The 17,500-nt window shown below is 35.9% G+C and overlaps 1 protein-coding gene across 1 annotated transcript in view; it reads right to left on the reverse strand.

Annotated features, from left to right (window-relative positions):
* Positions 1-17,500, reverse strand: part of LOC113058955 (cGMP-dependent 3',5'-cyclic phosphodiesterase-like) — a 55,847-nt gene that overhangs the window by 10,580 nt on the left and 27,767 nt on the right. The window contains exons 3-4 of the mRNA XM_026227202.1: positions 2,941-3,030; positions 276-364 (exon numbers count right to left, since the gene is read on the reverse strand). Coding sequence (XP_026082987.1) covers positions 276-364; positions 2,941-3,030 — 179 coding nt within the window. The remainder of the gene's footprint in view (positions 1-275; positions 365-2,940; positions 3,031-17,500) is intronic.

Here is a 17,500-nt window from a genome sequence, read left to right on the forward strand (position 1 = left end):
AAAGAAAATTATATATATATATATATATGATTCAGAATTTTTTTTTTAAATATTTTTGATTCCCACCCCCCCACCTTTTAGCTACGGTGCTTTCATTTTTTTATTATTAAAGTTATATTATTATTAAAGTTATAATTTAACCTCATCACGTCTCCATCCCAATTCCCTTTAATTGTATGTAAAAGAGCTGATGCTTTCTAAACAAAATATGTTCATAATATGTTAACATTTCTTCGTGCTTTTATTACAACATTAGCATAAGCCCCGCCCCTTACCTGAGCTTGCCCTCTGAAGGCACCTCATGGGGCGGATCCTCACATCGCAGCCGAGACTCCGCCTCCAACAGGTACACGAACACACACTCCTGCAAAACACAACAGCTGAGTCCTTAGATTCGTGATCCATCATAATTCTGTCAGGCACTGGGTTACGCTCCGTTAGAAACAGTCTCTCAGCCTGTCATTCTGGCCTCCGTGAGGTTAATCAATGCAAAGCACCGTTGTCACGCCACAGTCTTCGTTAATCGCTGTGCTGACAGCGGCGCAACCCTAATTAGACTCCAGCGGCGATCGGATCGTGCAGAGAACTGGATGGGTCCTGTTAATTTGTCAGAAATGTCAAGGGAAGTTTTCAACATGATTCCTTGCTCAGCTCTGTTATAAACCCTAGTGAGCGTCTCGCTGTCTACTTAGGCAGCATGTGAAAGGAACCTAACAAGTGCTGCTTTATATAGCACTGAACAGAAATATGAATCTTCATATGAAGTGAATTCAGAAATGATTCAAAGTTTGACTTTTTAATGTATTGCAAACTATTTTTTTCCACTATTTATCAATCATTTTCAGGAAATGAATTAAATATATAATGGATATTTCTTTCATCTACTCCACCTTCTTCATCTTCTCCAAACCTGTGTGAACATTACAAAACATTTTTTGTAAAACGGTTGACGGTAGCCATTGACTTCCAAAGTGTTTTTTTTCTCTACTATGGAAGTCAATGGCTACCAGCATCTGTTTGGTTACCCTTGTTCTTTAAAATAGTTTTTTTGGGGGTTCATACAGGTTTTTTGAAAGTAAATGAAGATAGAGTTTTCAGTTTTTGGTGAACAATCCTTGCATTCTGGGATTGTGTTTTCTGCTAAAGATAACTACTTGTGATGTGCTTCAGGTAGCATGCGAACAAAGACGTTCTTGCATATCATTAAAATAATTATTCACCCAAAAATGAAGATGTGTTCACCCTCAGGACATCCAAGATTAAGATGAGTTTTTTTCTTCATCAGATTTGTAGAAATGTAGCATTGCATCAGTGTCTCATCAATGGAACGTCAGTGAATGGGTGCCGTCAGAATGAGAGTCTAAACAGCTTTCATCAGTCCATCAGTGAACATCTGGAGAAGACAAAACCTGAAACACATCCAGCATTAAGATGATTTTAACTCAAACACATAGAGTCTATAATCCATAATAACACTTCCTCCAGTGAAAAAGTGTTCTGGTCTGAATCAGGAGAGAAATCTGCACAGATCAAGCAGCGTTTAAACAGCTCTAAACAACACCAGATGCACTTTTTCACTGGAGGAAGTGTTATTATGATTATAGACTCTATGTGTTTGAGTTAAAATCATCTTAATGCTGGATGTGTTTCAGGTTTTGTCTTCTCCAGATGTTCACTGATGGACTGGAGTGCTGTGGATTATTGGGATGTTTTTATCAGACTCTCATTCTGACGGCACCCATTCACTGCAGAGCATCCATTGATGAGACACTGATGCAGTGCTACATTTCTACAAACCTGATGAAGACACAAACTCATCCTGATCCTGAGAGTGAACACATTTTCATTTTTGGCTGAACTATTCCTTTAATACGCCACATTAGGATGTATGAATTCGATTTGCTGCAGTGGAGAAAATCAGCGACGAATGACGTAAAACGTAGATCTACTTTATATTTTATACAATTTTCTTTCAGACTGTTCGGCAGAAAGCTTGTTCGTATGCTAAATAAATCTGCCAGAATGCTATTTCTGAAGAAATGAATCAGAATAATTCAGAACATGAAACAGAAAGAGATCAAACACGCTGAAGCCGCCGCTGTATATCACTAATCCAACTTCATTTATTTATGAATATTAAAGACATAACAGGCCATTAACTACATTAAATTATGCTTCAGTGACACATGAAATAAATGTCATAAATATGGCATTAAATATGAAATGGAACTGCAAGATGAGTGTGTGTGTGTGTGTGTGTGTGTGTGTGTGAGAGAGATGCTGTCAGCTCCTGTCTGAGGCGTTCTTGAGTGCATTTCGCTTTCGAAAAAATAATCAATAAAAGAAACAGCACTCAGATATGACTGGGTCAATGCGTGTGTGTGTGTGTGTGTGTGTGTGTGTGTGTGTTTCCAGCACTCAAAACACTCCTGAGACTGCAGCAAATGTAACATCAATAAACCCTTCAGGAGAATGCATTTTCCTCTCTCTATCAGAAAAGACACTCAGAATGCTGATGAAGTTTGGAGAAACCTTCAGGTGAATCCAAATGAGATTTGACCCTGCCGTCTCACCGTACGCACACACAACATCTGAATGTGATCGGATGGAGCTGAATGATTTCTCCACTGTGAAATCAAATGATCATGTGCTTCCCGTCGGTTCGTATTCCACGGACAAACTCTTATTGAACGCAGCCTGAGGGGTGTGTTGAACATAGAAAACATGCTTTTGAAACCCGAAAAACTAGATATCTGATCAATCAGCTGATGAAGTTTGAAGCCGACTCAGTGTTCGTTTCACACACTGACGCTCAATACTATACTAACATGATAAATATTTGACTAAAACTATGTCTAAGTCTGTAATCGTGTGCATGATGAATACCTCACATAATAGTGTGTGTGTGTGTGTGTGTGTGTGTGTGTGTGTGTGTCATACCACGTTTGGCAGGACAACTCGGAGCACATCTTTGATGGTCGTCTGAAGGCTGCTGACGTCAACAATGGAGGCCAGCTGCAGCAATGCATCCTGGGAAAATAAAAACAGGCATGGATAAATAAACAAATAAATCATTCATATAGTCTGCACACCATCCGCAGGGTCAAAGGTTAATGAATACTCTGGAAATACAGCTATGATGAGTTTAACCCTGAGCTTCTGGAAATGTCACGCTATTAAGGAAATGAATGTCGTCTGTGTTTGATGCTTCTGGCACATGGATGATCACTCGTCTCTCTTTGAAGCTGGTAGGGGGGTTTGACCTTTGACCCCCAGTACGATGACCTCGTCAGCCCGGATCATTAGCTCATCCACTTAACCCGGGAAATCGATAACGGAAGAGCCATTAAACAGCGACAGGAGCGAGACACAGAGAGAGAAACACTTTTAGCAAATAAGCATCGAATGCATCAGTGAGTTCAATGATGCGAACTAATTAACTAAAGCTAACGATGCTACAGACTTGACATTCATCCAGACATCACCGTAAATCTTTCTGTAATGTTTCAAAAAGGGGCCTCAGATCATTCATCAAAACATCAGATTTGTTTTAGCAAATCAGTTCTTTCATTTTATTTTAAACGAACTGAATCACAGATTCATTTGAATCTACTCGACTCACAAATGATTCAAACTGAGTTTGATGTCAAGCACAAACTTACACAGCACACACATTGGTAAAAACAGCCTTTTTTTAAATGATATCAAACTATTTAGATTATTTTCAATATTTAGTTCGATATGTTTGGTATGTTTACATTTAGCTTAAGTTTATATTTGATCAACCATTGTTGTTATCATTAACTATTATAGATTAAATGAAACAATCTAAAAAAATAATTTGCATTAGCAACTAACTGAAATAATTTGAAGTACTAAAATTATTAAAATTAAAATGTAAATGAAATAATAAAAAAAAATGGCTCTAAATGACTAAATGTTTGGTGAAATTTATAAAACCAGATATGCAAAGATACATTACGTTATTTATTTAAACAGATATTGCAAAACAAACTAGATTAATGAGTTACTTTGTATTAGTAGTTAACTGCAGTTTGAGTTTAGTTCAACTAGTTTAAATTAAGAGGAGCTTGTTGAAGGTTATAATTATAAACTAAGACTAAAAAATAAAAACAAAAACATTTTTATTACATGGAATAAAATAAATGTTCTCTGAAATCATTTTTAAAAATTATGTTTTTTATAACTTGAAGTAATTGAAGGGGTCAAATATATAATTAATATTTGTATAAATAAATATATAATAAATTATATAAAATGTATTTATAACAATAATAATAAACATCATCAAAAAAACAGAACTAAATTACTAAAAGCTTAACTAAATTTAAATTGAAAATAGGGAACAAAAATTAAATCTAGTTTAAAATATGAACAAAACTTATAATAGTATATCAATGATATTAAATAAAACTGGCTTGTAGTTTAAAAAAATTCAGTTTTGAAAGCAGATTCATTAGAAGTGGATGGATGGATGGATGGATGGATGGATGGATGGATGGATGGATGGATGAATGATGGATGATGGATGAATCGATGAATGGATGGATGGATGGATGGTGGATGAATGGATGGATGGAAGGATGGATGAATAGATGGATGGATGGATGAATGATGGATGATGGATGAATGGATGGATGGAAGGAAGGAAGGATGAATAGATGGATGGATGGATGGATGGATGGATGGATGGATGAATGGATGATGGATGAATGGATGGATGGAAGGAAGGAAGGATGAATAGATGGATGGATGGATGGATGGATGAATCGATGGATGGATGATGGATGAATGGATGGATGGAAGGAAGGATGAATAGATGGATGGACGATGGAAGGATAGATGGATGGATGGAAGGAAGAATGGATGATGGAAGTAAGGATGAATAGATGGATGGATGGATGGATGGATAGATAGATAGATAGATAAATGGATGGAAGGAAGGATGAATAGATGGATGGATGGATGGATGGATGGATGGATGGATGAATGGATGAATGGATGAATGGATGAATGGATGGATGGATGATGGATGAATGGATGGATGGAAGGAAGGATGAATAGATGGATGGATGGATGAATGGAGCAGGTGGAGGACAGCCTCTTTAAACTGCTCATCTCTTCATCTCTGAACTGATGAAAGGAAAACTGCACTCAACCAATTAGTCAGTCAGCATTCTGTGTGCATGTTGGCTTTACTACAGCCGGTTTTTAAAGATAATTACAAATAATTATCGGCAATTACGTTCAGAAAATTCCAAAAAAAAAAAAAGAAAATGAGTTTGAACTCAACATCAGAAATCTAAATTACTAGGACGAAAATGTTAATAAGAACGGAAAAGAGAAGGAGAGATATTTCCAGATGCAGGTGCTTCATTCTGCCGCTCTTCCTCATCCTCCTCTTCCTCTCTCAAATGCTCTAAATCCATCTCAACACACACACACACACACACACACACACACACACACACTCGAGTGGAGAGATGAGCTGAAGCAGTTTCTCTCTCTTGTTGGATCATCATTGACGGAAGCAGCAGGGATCAATCCTGCAGCGCTGATCCCACTTTCAATTTTCTGAAGAGGGAATAGCAGAGAGCTTTGTAAAACACACACACACACACACACACACACACACACAAACTCGAGCCAGTTCACACTCGTGTTCATATATCGCCTGCTATACAGACGATTGGTTGACTATTCTCAGCTTTCTCATGTCCACAGAACGTCTGATTCATATCACACACAAACTCACATCAGCAATGCACTTCTATACCAAGAAAATATACATTACATTACAAGTTACATCAAACTATTTTTGATTTATTATTTTCAGTATTTAATCTATTTTAAAATTTAAATGTAATTTTAGTTCAATTTGAAATATATAAAATGAAGAGCCAAACTTGAAGTAATTAGCTGAATATATAAATGTAAATTATGAATATATAGAAGTAAATCTGAATTTAATATATGTTTATTATATATACATAATCCATAAACCCTTAATTAGCTCCTACTAATTAGTGTGTTTAATTTGAAATATCAAATAAGTTTAAATTAAAGAACAAAAAAACTGAATTCAAGTTTTAAGTTTAAATGTTAAAATCAATAAAACGTGTTAAAACATCAAAATGACACTTATCATTAATAAAGATGATGTAAAATATACATAATAAATGAAAACTTAAAAAAAAAATGAAATTACTTAAACTATACTGAACTAAAAATAATCTTCATAGAAATAAATGACTAAAAATCAAACTAGAATTGAAACTGAAAATACTAAATAAAAGCTAATTCGATATATGAAAACATACTATAATCATTTATATAAAGACAGAGGAGAGATTCACACACACTGATGTTGGATTAAAGGTGTAACTGAAGTTCACCTGTGCTGGGAGAATGAATGTGTGTGTGTGTGTTGTGTTTGGTAATCTGATCACGAGCGTCCTTCAAACACCAGCACACACTGATCAGTGATTACAGAAGTGATGAACACACACACACAAACTTAGTCAATTGCCTTACGTCAAATGCTGAACTATATGAATACATACATGACAGTGTGCGTTCGAAATGCAGAAACTAATCAACATAATTTTAATCACCTTTTTGTTTCACAAATGAACTCTTGTTCTCTGATGTGCTGGTGTTTCTCTGCTCTGCTCTTGTTCTCTCTCAGTCAGACTCATTCATCCCAGTGTAACATCTTTCCTTCAGGGCATCATACAGATCTCTACCTCTGATATCCATCCATCCACTCGTTCTGTGTCAGAAATGTCAAGCACCTCCCAAGAGACTTTCATCATGAAACCCCACCAGCCCCTGTGACATGTTAACATCCCTCCATCTTTACCTTTACCTCTCACTCTGAGGACAAGCCATGACACACACACACACACACACACACACACACACACACTAAATGTGTTCTCGTGTTCCTGTGAAACTTCAGTACTCAAGACATTAAACCAGGTGTGTAACTAGTCAGGTAGCACACGGTCTAACTTAGTTTTACTCACAAACTTACTCAGCAAAAGTATTTTCAAACTTTGCTCTGGTATGAAAGTATTTGATCTGAAAAAGGAAATTAACTGTAGATGAAAGCTTATGCTGCTGTAGGGAGCCTTGTAGCAATGCGGAGGATGCAACATGCATTTGCGTTGCTTGTCAATTTGCACGCCGACACATTAAGTAACGCAATGGAGCGTGAAATCACGCTTTTGTAGCTGTAAGCATATGTGTTCATGTACTTGAAGAAAGACACTGCGGGCAAAAAATATTGTTCTTTTTCATGCACTTTCTTCTTTTTGGAAAGAAAAACAAAAACAAAACCTATACATCCAAAATGATGAATTATTTTAATACACTTTATCTATTTGCGCTTTAAGATTTAAGTTAAAATATATATCATTGACAAAAACTTTTCTCCACTTCAGCAGGACTTACACACACCAAAACTTAGAGTTTTATTCCTGTCTATATTCTGAAGATTTTTTAGCGAAGGGTTTGTTGATACATCATTCACATTGATTTATATAACATTATGTTCCTAAAAACATGCCAAAATGCTAATTTTTAAAGACTTTAGGTTTGTTTCTCCACTTCAGCAGCAATTACAATCACCAAAACTTAGAGTTATATTAATATCTATATTCTGAAGGTTTTTACCAAAGGGTTTGTTCTTATATCATTCACACTGATTTATACAACATTTTATTTCTAAAAACATGCCAAAAATGCAAATTTTTAAAGGCTTTGGGTTTGTTTTTCCACTTCAGCAGCCCTTACAAACACCAAAACTTAGAGTTATATTAATATCTATATTATTAAGGTTTTTACCAAAGGGTTTGTTCTTATATCATTCACACTGATTTATACAACATTTTATTCCTAAAAACATGCCAAAAATGCGAATTTTTAAAGGCTTTGAGTTTGTTTCTCCACTTCAGCAGCCCTTACATAGACCAAAACTTAGAGTTATATTCATATCTATATTCTGAAGGTTTTTACTGAAGGGTTTGTTCATGTATCATTCACACTGATTTATACAATATTTTATTTTAAAAAGATGGCGAAAATGTGTTTTGTTTATTTTTTCTTGGCTGTAGACAGTATTTTCTACTTCATGGAGTGATAAAAAGATAAATCTAAAATCCCCACAGTAAATGCCTTTGACTCTAATTTGTCAACAAAATCAAACAATTTTAACCCTGGCTTTATCCAAACCTCAGATTCATTCTTTGGAAATGTATGTAACTTAGTGCAAATTTAATTTGATAATGCATCATTTTCATATTTAAACAACATTTCAGAAAATTGTAAAACAAAAAAGTTTGTAATGTAATCCATTTGCAATCAATTTATCCTATTCATGTGCAGTGTCTTGCCTTGAGTGTGTTTCCTAAAGGTGAAATGTGTTTACTAAAAGCATGTATTTCAATATTCCCTAGTATAAAACCCTTCTTTCTGTTTAATCCAGTGTCTGACGCTCTAAATAACTTTTCTTTCTTACAGATGTGGGATAAATATCTCTCACACTTACACTGATCTCAGTGTGTGGTCTAAGAGTTTTATTACCCACAAGCCCTCTGGGGGCCGAGGTCAAGTTGTCTTATTTTAGCTTTTCAAATTAAGCAAATGCATAAAATAAGGGGTGCAGAGAGACCTTTAACATTTAAATACTGCAGCTCTTCATAAATCCTGCTGAGTGCAATATGCAAATACAATGCATTTTTAAAGTATTGTAATGCCTTATAATACACTTTATACATAGTTACATATTAATATGAATAATCAAAAAATACTTTAACTCTGTAATATATTCCAAAACTTCATATATTATTCATAGTTTCACCTTTAAATACATGCTATGTCATAAAAAGTAGATAGTCCTAAATGCTGATTGGTTAACCCTATATTTCAGTGAATTATATATAGGCCTTATATGTTAATGTAGGCATAAGAAAAAGAAACGTGTTCATATTGTTGCTACATCTGTGTGAAGTGTCATGAATGCATAATGAGAATTATTAATTTATAAAGGTGAATTCCAATTTCCACATACATGATAAAGTGTATGTACATTAAATTAACATATATATTACGCTCATGCATCAAACTGTGAGTATTTCTGCCTGAACGACAGAACATGAGACGAGATACTGTTCATACATCACAAATGAACTTTAAAAACAGAAAAAAAAAAATTCTAGGGGTATAGTCAAATCGTACGAGTGAGGTTGTACGAATTGTACCAAATCGTTGTGAGATAGCATTGGTCCCTGAGATCATCAGAAGTGCTGTGAATTTGAAGGTTTTCACTTCTTATTTTTAAAGCTCATTTCTCTTATTCAGTCTGCTTTGCTGGTCTCATTTTACCTATTTCTTTCTCAGCGAACACTTTGTCAACCTGACATTATTAAAACATGATGCACACTTTAAATTTAATATGAGACTCATAGGCTACTGAAAGCCTGAGGGTCCAATAAACACCCTCCTGCTTCTGCAGCAGGCTGAAAACAGACATTATCATTATCATATTGTGTTTATCAGATAATACAATTATTATACTAGTCTACTTTTCATATTTTAATCTGAAATGTATAAATAAATATCAAACAAATAGTACAATAATAAAGCTAAAAATGTAGAAAATGTAAAACGATAAATATATTATTATACTATATACACAGGCTAATCAATACACAGGTTATATCAAACAAATAAATAAATGTTCAATTATTTAAAATAAATATTTAGTAGAATATTGAATCAAAACATTTATATACAAACTAAATATATTTTGTTATTATACCATTTACGTACATGGGCTAATTGTATAACAAAAGCATAATTAAATATTTAAAATTAATTTAATAATATAAAACAAAAAATGATGGAGCAACAGTGTGAGGCGAATCTTACTGATCAAGCAAGTTAAAGTCAGTTAAACTATTGATGTTAATATCTAGCTACTTGAATATTGATCAGTATTATTTTATTATAACTTTTAGCATCACTTTTGAAGTAGCTCAAAATCATGGTTTTAGTTGTAGCTAACTGTAATAACCCTGATAATGACACATCTGGTTCAATGACATATGAAGGAAACTCAATCATGCCCTTGACAGGGTTACACACAAACTCATTAAGTCCATACAATAGGACCATTTGTTCAAGCATTTCCATCTCTCTACTAGTCTAATAGTTATGGCTTGGAAAGCAAAACTTCAGCAAGCTGGAAAAAAGCTAGAATAAATCAGATCCGCAGGACTCAAGTGGCCATTTAGCTGAAGCAGGTCAGAAAACGAAACTGATCTGAGAACAGCAGAAGCACGGCACTCTCAATTACAGGGCACAGGGTTGCCAGATTCCCTACTGCGTAAAATCCCTCATAAGAGCCTGATTAATGGTGTTTGTGACAGGAGGAGAGAGTGAGGGGGAGTCTGGTCTGGAGAGAAGAGAAATAAAGGTTGAAAAGGACAACAAGATGAAAGGGTGGAAGAGAGAATCATAAAGACGCATGCAAATAAAGCAGTGAGTGGACGATTACAGCTGATGAGATGATGAAAACCTGCAAAGCTGGTTAACATTTGTTTTGCTCTTGATGTGTAATGCAGGATTGTAAATAATGTGAAGTGCATATTTGAGGATATCAGGGCCATAGGGGTGTGTGTGTTTGTGTGTGTGTGTGTGTGTGTGTGTGCGCATTCAATACTGGAGGTCCATTATTAAGTCCAGCTGAGTTGATTAACCTTTCTAACTCATTTACATTACAGAAATGTCAAAGGAAAGACCAAACAAAGCACACACACAAAATCATATCACATTCATGCATGCACCTGTGACACACACATACACACACAGAGATAGAGAAAGAAAGAGAGAGAGTCTCAGGAATCTGTGTTTTTCCTTTATCCTGTAAAATGACCGGAAAAATGGAAATGCGCCTTGTGTTTAATTGCTCAGGGAAAATATAAAGCACTTTTCATCAGAATCATATTTCACGTCTATAATCTGCAGCGTACAGCTGCTCCAATCATGTGCAACATTTCTCATAATACACCTGACAACAGTATGTATTTTTATACCCTAACTAACAGAGCGAACAAGAGAGATAGACAGAGAGAGAGCGTGCTAATCACAGTTTCTTGTGCCTACACAACCCACACGCTCAAATGAGAATAATACACACACACGCATTCAAACAGATTAAACAAGCCCTGTTTATATGTACGCTACATACTCAAATCTTGATTTTACTTGGCAAGGGCCTAGTTTCAGACCCCTGATGTGTTAACCTTATACGTGTGAACAATAGTCTCTGCTATAACGTGTTAAAACAGCAAAAACATGTCGAATAAAGCGTGATTTTAAATGTGATTTTATACATCAGCTTCACTATCTGCATAACTTTCTTCAGGTCTAACAGTGTAGTTTGACTTGTGATGGTGTTTGGTATTTGTTCGCTGTGGCTGGTTGGTGTTCAGAGGTTCTGGCTGTTATTCCAACAGCGCTGCCTCCCCAGTCGCCATAGAAACACTGGAGACACATGCACTGTAGAATACAGCCAGACCAATCTACAGCAGCAATACTGACTTCAATTACATACAGCCCAGCTACTGACACATTCTTCTACAGCCTGACTATTGATGCGATTCATTTATATCTGGACTTCTCATGACATTAAACTAGAGTCGAACTACTGACACATTTTAAATACACCTGGACTTCTGATGACGTTAAACTACAGTCGAACTACTGACACATTTCAAATACACCTGGACTTCTGATGACGTTAAACTACAGTCGGACTACTGACACATTTCTAATACCCCTGGACTTCTGATGACGTTAAACTACAGACGAACTACTGACACATATCAAATAGACCTGGATTTCTGATGACGTCAAACTACAGTCGAATTACTGACACATTTCAAATACACCTGGACTTCTGATGACGTTAAACTACAGTCGAACTACTGACACATTTCAAATACACCTGGACTTCTGATGACGTTAAACTACAGTCGGACTACTGACACATTTCTAATACCCCTGGACTTCTGATGACGTTAAACTACAGACGAACTACTGACACATATCAAATAGACCTGGATTTCTGATGACGTCAAACTACAGTCGAATTACTGACACATTTCAAATACACCTGGACTTCTGATGACGTTAAACTACACTCGAACTACTGACACATTTCAAATACACCTGGACTTCTGGTGACGTTAAACTACAGTTGAACTACTGACACATTTCAAATACACCTGGACTTCTGGTGACGTTAAACTACAGTTGAATTACTGACACATTTCAAATACACCTGGACTTCTGATGATGTTAAACTACAGTCGAATTACTGACACATTTCAAATACTCCTGGACTTCTGATGACGTCACACTACAGTCGAACTACTGACACATTTCAAATACACCTGGACTTCTGATGACGTTAAACTATAGTCGAACTACTGACACATTTCAAATACACCTGGACTTCTGATGACATTAAACTACACTCGAACTACTGACACATTTCAAATACAACTAGACTGCTGATGACGTTAAACTACAGTTGAACTACTGACACATTTCAAATACACCTGGACTTCTGATGACGTCACACTACAGTCGAACTACTGACACATTTCAAATACACCTGGACTTCTGATGACATCACACTACAGTCGAACTACTGACACATTTCAAATACACCTGGACTTCTGATGATGTTAAACTACAGTCGAATTACTGACACATTTCAAATACACCTGGACTTCTGATGACGTCACACTACAGTCGAACTACTGACACATTTCAAATACACCTGGACTTCTGATGACATAACACTACAGTCGAACTACTGACACATTTCAAATACACCTGGACTTCTGATGACATTAAACTACAGTCGAACTACTGACACATTTCAAATAGACCTGGATTTCTGATGACGTTAAACTACAGTCGAACTACTGACACATTTCAAATACAAACTGGACTTCTGATGACGTTAAACTACAGTCGAACTACTGACACATTTCAAATAGACCTGGATTTCTGATGACGTTAAACTACAGTCGAACTACTGACACATTTCAAATACAACTGGACTTCTGATGACGTTAAACTACAGTCGAACTACTGACACATTTCAAATACACCTGGACTTCTGATGACGTTACACTACATTCGAACTACTGACACATTTCAAATACACCTGGACTTCTGATGACGTTAAACTACAGTTGAATTACTGACACATTTCAAATACAACTGGATTTCTGATTACGTTAAATTACAGTTGAACTACTGACACATTTCAAATACACCTGGACTTCTGATGACGTCACACTACAGTCGAACTACTGACACATTTCAAATACACCTGGACTTCTGAGGAAGTTAAACTACAGTCGAATTACTGACAAATTTCAAATACACCTGTACTTCTGATGACGTTAAACTACAGTCGAACTACTGACACATTTCAAATACACCTGGACTTCTGATGACGTTAAACTACAGTCGAATTACTGACACATTTCAAATACACCTGGACTTCTGATGACGTTAAACTACAGTCGAATTACTGACAAATTTCAAATACACCTGTACTTCTGATGACGTTAAACTACAGTCGAATTACTGACAAATTTCAAATACACCTGGATTTTTGATGACGTTAAACTACAGTCGAACTACTGACACATTTCAAATACACCTGGATTTTTGATGACGTTAAACTACAGTCGAACTACTGACACATTTCAAATACACCTGGATTTTTGATGACGTTAAACTACACCCAAAGTACTGGTTTTATTGACTTGCAGCCTGATTCCTGACTTCCGCCCAACTAATGAAATTGTTTAAGTACATCTGGACTTCTGATGACGTTACACTAACTCCACTGCAATATTATTCTTAATCTTACATAATAAATCTGATTGACATAATTTGCACCCATGCCTTACATACTAATGTATTTTGCTTATATATTAAGTATTGTAAATATTATTTCTCTTTTTGTCTCTTTTTATATCTCTCAACTTCTAATCAATTAATTGAATCTAGTGTATAAAGACAAACTAATATTACAATTTGAATTAAAGCCAGAGCTCAACTGCTTCTGAAACACAGAAGCATTTCTCCATCTGTTTCCCTGTGTCACAAACACACACATTTACACGGAGCCATCGAGTTCACAAAGTTTTAAAATATCACACGCACATAACATTTCATGCATTGCTTTAATATAATAAAAGTGCATGAATGTTGTGTATCCCTCACAAGAGAAAGTGAGACATCCGTCGTCCAATTCTCATTCCATTACACGCACAAACACACCTGTATGTCTTCATCTGTCAATGTGTGTCTGTCTGTCAGTCCAACAAGGTGTGTGTGTGTGTGTGTGTGCGCGAGTGAGTGTGTGGCGCATTTCCAACAGCCAAAAGCCTCCATAAGTTTGTGTACCCGCTTTTGTGTGAAAATAGCATGTTGAGGCGGGTATGTAATGTGTAGTTGCCATGGGAATGAAGGACATGACGACCTTCGCCACTCGTTAGAGTGCACAGAACAAACGCTAATTAATGAAAGGAGTGAGAAACAGACAGATCCTGACAGCAGAACACACAAAAACACCCAGAGAAACAATAAATAATTGGATCTTAGAAAGTTTCTCTTAAATTTCTTTAGAAAATTTTGAGAGAAAGTGTGCAGTGTTAAAGGTGTGAAAAAACAGACAGACAGAGACAGAGAGAGAGAGAGAGAGAGACAGAGACAGAGAGAGAGTCACAGGGAAACAGGGAAAGGATATTTCAATTAAGTTTAACAGCGTATCTAAATTGTTCTGGAATGACAGAGCAGAATTCAATCTCTGATAAATGAGAGAGCAGACATGAGAAGAATGTGAATGAAAGAGACAAAAGACTGAAAACGCTGGCAGAAACAGAGACGGACAGACATGTGTTTCTGAAAGAAGTCTCTTCTGCTCATCAAGGCTGCATTTATTAGATAAAACTAAAGTAAAAAACTGAAATATTATTACATTTTCAATCATCTGTTTTCTGTGTGAATCTGTGTTAAAGTGTAATGTATTTCTGTGATGCTCCGCTGTATTTTCAGCATCATTCCTCCAGTCTTCAGTGTCACATGATCTTCAGAAATCAGAATAATATGATCATTTACTACACAATATTTCTGTGGAAACTGTGATGCATTTTATTTTTCAGGGGCCAGTAGCATAAACTTAGCCACCATGTTAAGAAATAAGAACAATCTACCTTTTCATAACTGAATCTAAAAGGTTATGACCAGTCTTAAAGAAATAATATTAGATGATTAACGTTTTAAGACTCATCTAAACAGTTTGTGCACAGATGAATAGAAAGTTCAAAAGAACTGCATTTATTTTAAATAGAAATCTATTGTAACATGCTTCCTTGATGAATAAAAATATACATTTAGATCAATATGACAACGGATGGATGAGTGGATGGATAGAACCGGCTTAAAGAGCAAAACTTTAGAGCGAGAGAGAGAGAGAGAGAGAGACAGACACACAGAAAGAGAGAGAGAGAGAGAGAGAGAGAGAGAGAGAGATGATGATGATCTCATCAGATGGTGTGGGTGTTTAAAAAAAGAATATTTCTGCGCCTTTCATCACTATGGCAACAGGAGCGTTTTTGTGGTGCTGGAAGGTGAAGGTTTTACGCTCTTGTACAGGTGCACACACACACACACACTTCAGCTGATCTCACAGTGAATCTCTCAGTAAAGGTGCGAGTGAGTTAACAAGTCTGCAGCTTCCTGAGCAAAAGTGATTCCTGCAGCGCATCTGACAAAACAAATCATGTTTTACACAAGAGTGAATTCAGTGTGAGGAGATCCAAATACTGGATTCTGCAGAATAATACAAAGATACACACACATGCCTGCGACGACATGCTGTAGCGTAAAACACATCAGATAATGGAAGAAAATGGTTAGACATAATGGTTTTTATTCTGTAGAAACTGTATATTCTATGTCCCTTCACCAACCCTACACCTAACCCTAACCCTCACAGGAAACTTTGTGCATTTTTACTTTCTCAAAAAAACTCATTCTGTATGATTTATAAGTGTTTTGAAAAATGGGGACATGGGTTATCATTATACACACACATACACACACTTATACAAACACAGATACACACACACACACGGCTTTTCTGCATCCTCCATAAAAAGACATCATCATCATCATCAATCTCACAAAAACATTATAGCAACCCAACAAAATCCTCAAGGACAGAGATCGAGTGAGTGAGTGAGCGTTTACGAAAGGTTGTCACTACCTTCATTGACTTCTAGCTTTTAAGCTTATTGGAAGGAAAACACACACACATACACACACACAGACACAAACACACACACATACACACAAACACACACACACAGATGAACTGTGTATCTCTAAAGACTGATGTTCACCACTGGGGAGAGAAATGTAGCTGAGAAAACATCTTCTGACTGAGATAATGGACGACGTGTGTGTGTGTGTGTGTGTGTGTGTGTGTGTGTGAGAGAGAGAGAGAGAGAGAGAGAGAGCTTGTTCTCGGGGCTAAAAGTGACCTTGCTGTGTTCTGACAGATAAAAATACAATGTCTGGCAAACACACACACACACACACACACACACACACACACGGCTGTAGCGGCACTGAAACAAGCTGTAGAGCAAACACAGATGTTTTTCTCCTGCAGATGCAGAGGTGCTCCTGTGTTTGTTGAGGAGACTCACAGAAAACAGTGAGAAAGCCCTCAGACGCAGTGCAGCATTGACCCGAGCGTCTCTGACTCCATCAGCACTAACAGATGGTGCACCGACTAAAACACCACGCTAGTCTGGAAGTCTACCACAGTAACACTACAGCATTATGTCAAGTGCATACATATGAAAATGATATAACTAACGCAACTCCAATAAATGCATGGCTGCATGTTAAAAATTATATTTATAATTTATTAAATTCTGTTTTGTAAATGCTATTTATCGATTTAGTTAAAACGTTTAAGTGTCAAACATTGTTTAGATGAATTCTGTTGACAGTTTAATAATATTGATCATTATTTTAACTTTAAAGTTATTTGATTTTTGGGAGTTTTTTTTTTTTGAGTAATCAACTTAAAAATGTCTGTTAATTGTATAAATAAAAATAAAGGTCTCACTAGTTTGTTGGTTGAACAATTTTATTAGAAGTTTTGCATTATTTTAATTTATTTTGTCGAGCCTAGACATTTGTTTTAAAAGTATATAATTCCATTTCATGGTATTCATATGTAAATAAATATCGAATAGAAATGAAATACATATTGTATATTTATATGTTGTGTTCACACTTTTATTTAAAGTAATTTAAATTGCATTCAAGGTAAAATAAGTTGTAGTAATTAAATTAAATTAAATTA

This window comes from Carassius auratus, chromosome 40 (genome assembly GCF_003368295.1).
Source record: "Carassius auratus strain Wakin chromosome 40, ASM336829v1, whole genome shotgun sequence".
In the NCBI taxonomy this organism is placed as follows: Eukaryota; Metazoa; Chordata; class Actinopteri; order Cypriniformes; family Cyprinidae; genus Carassius; species Carassius auratus.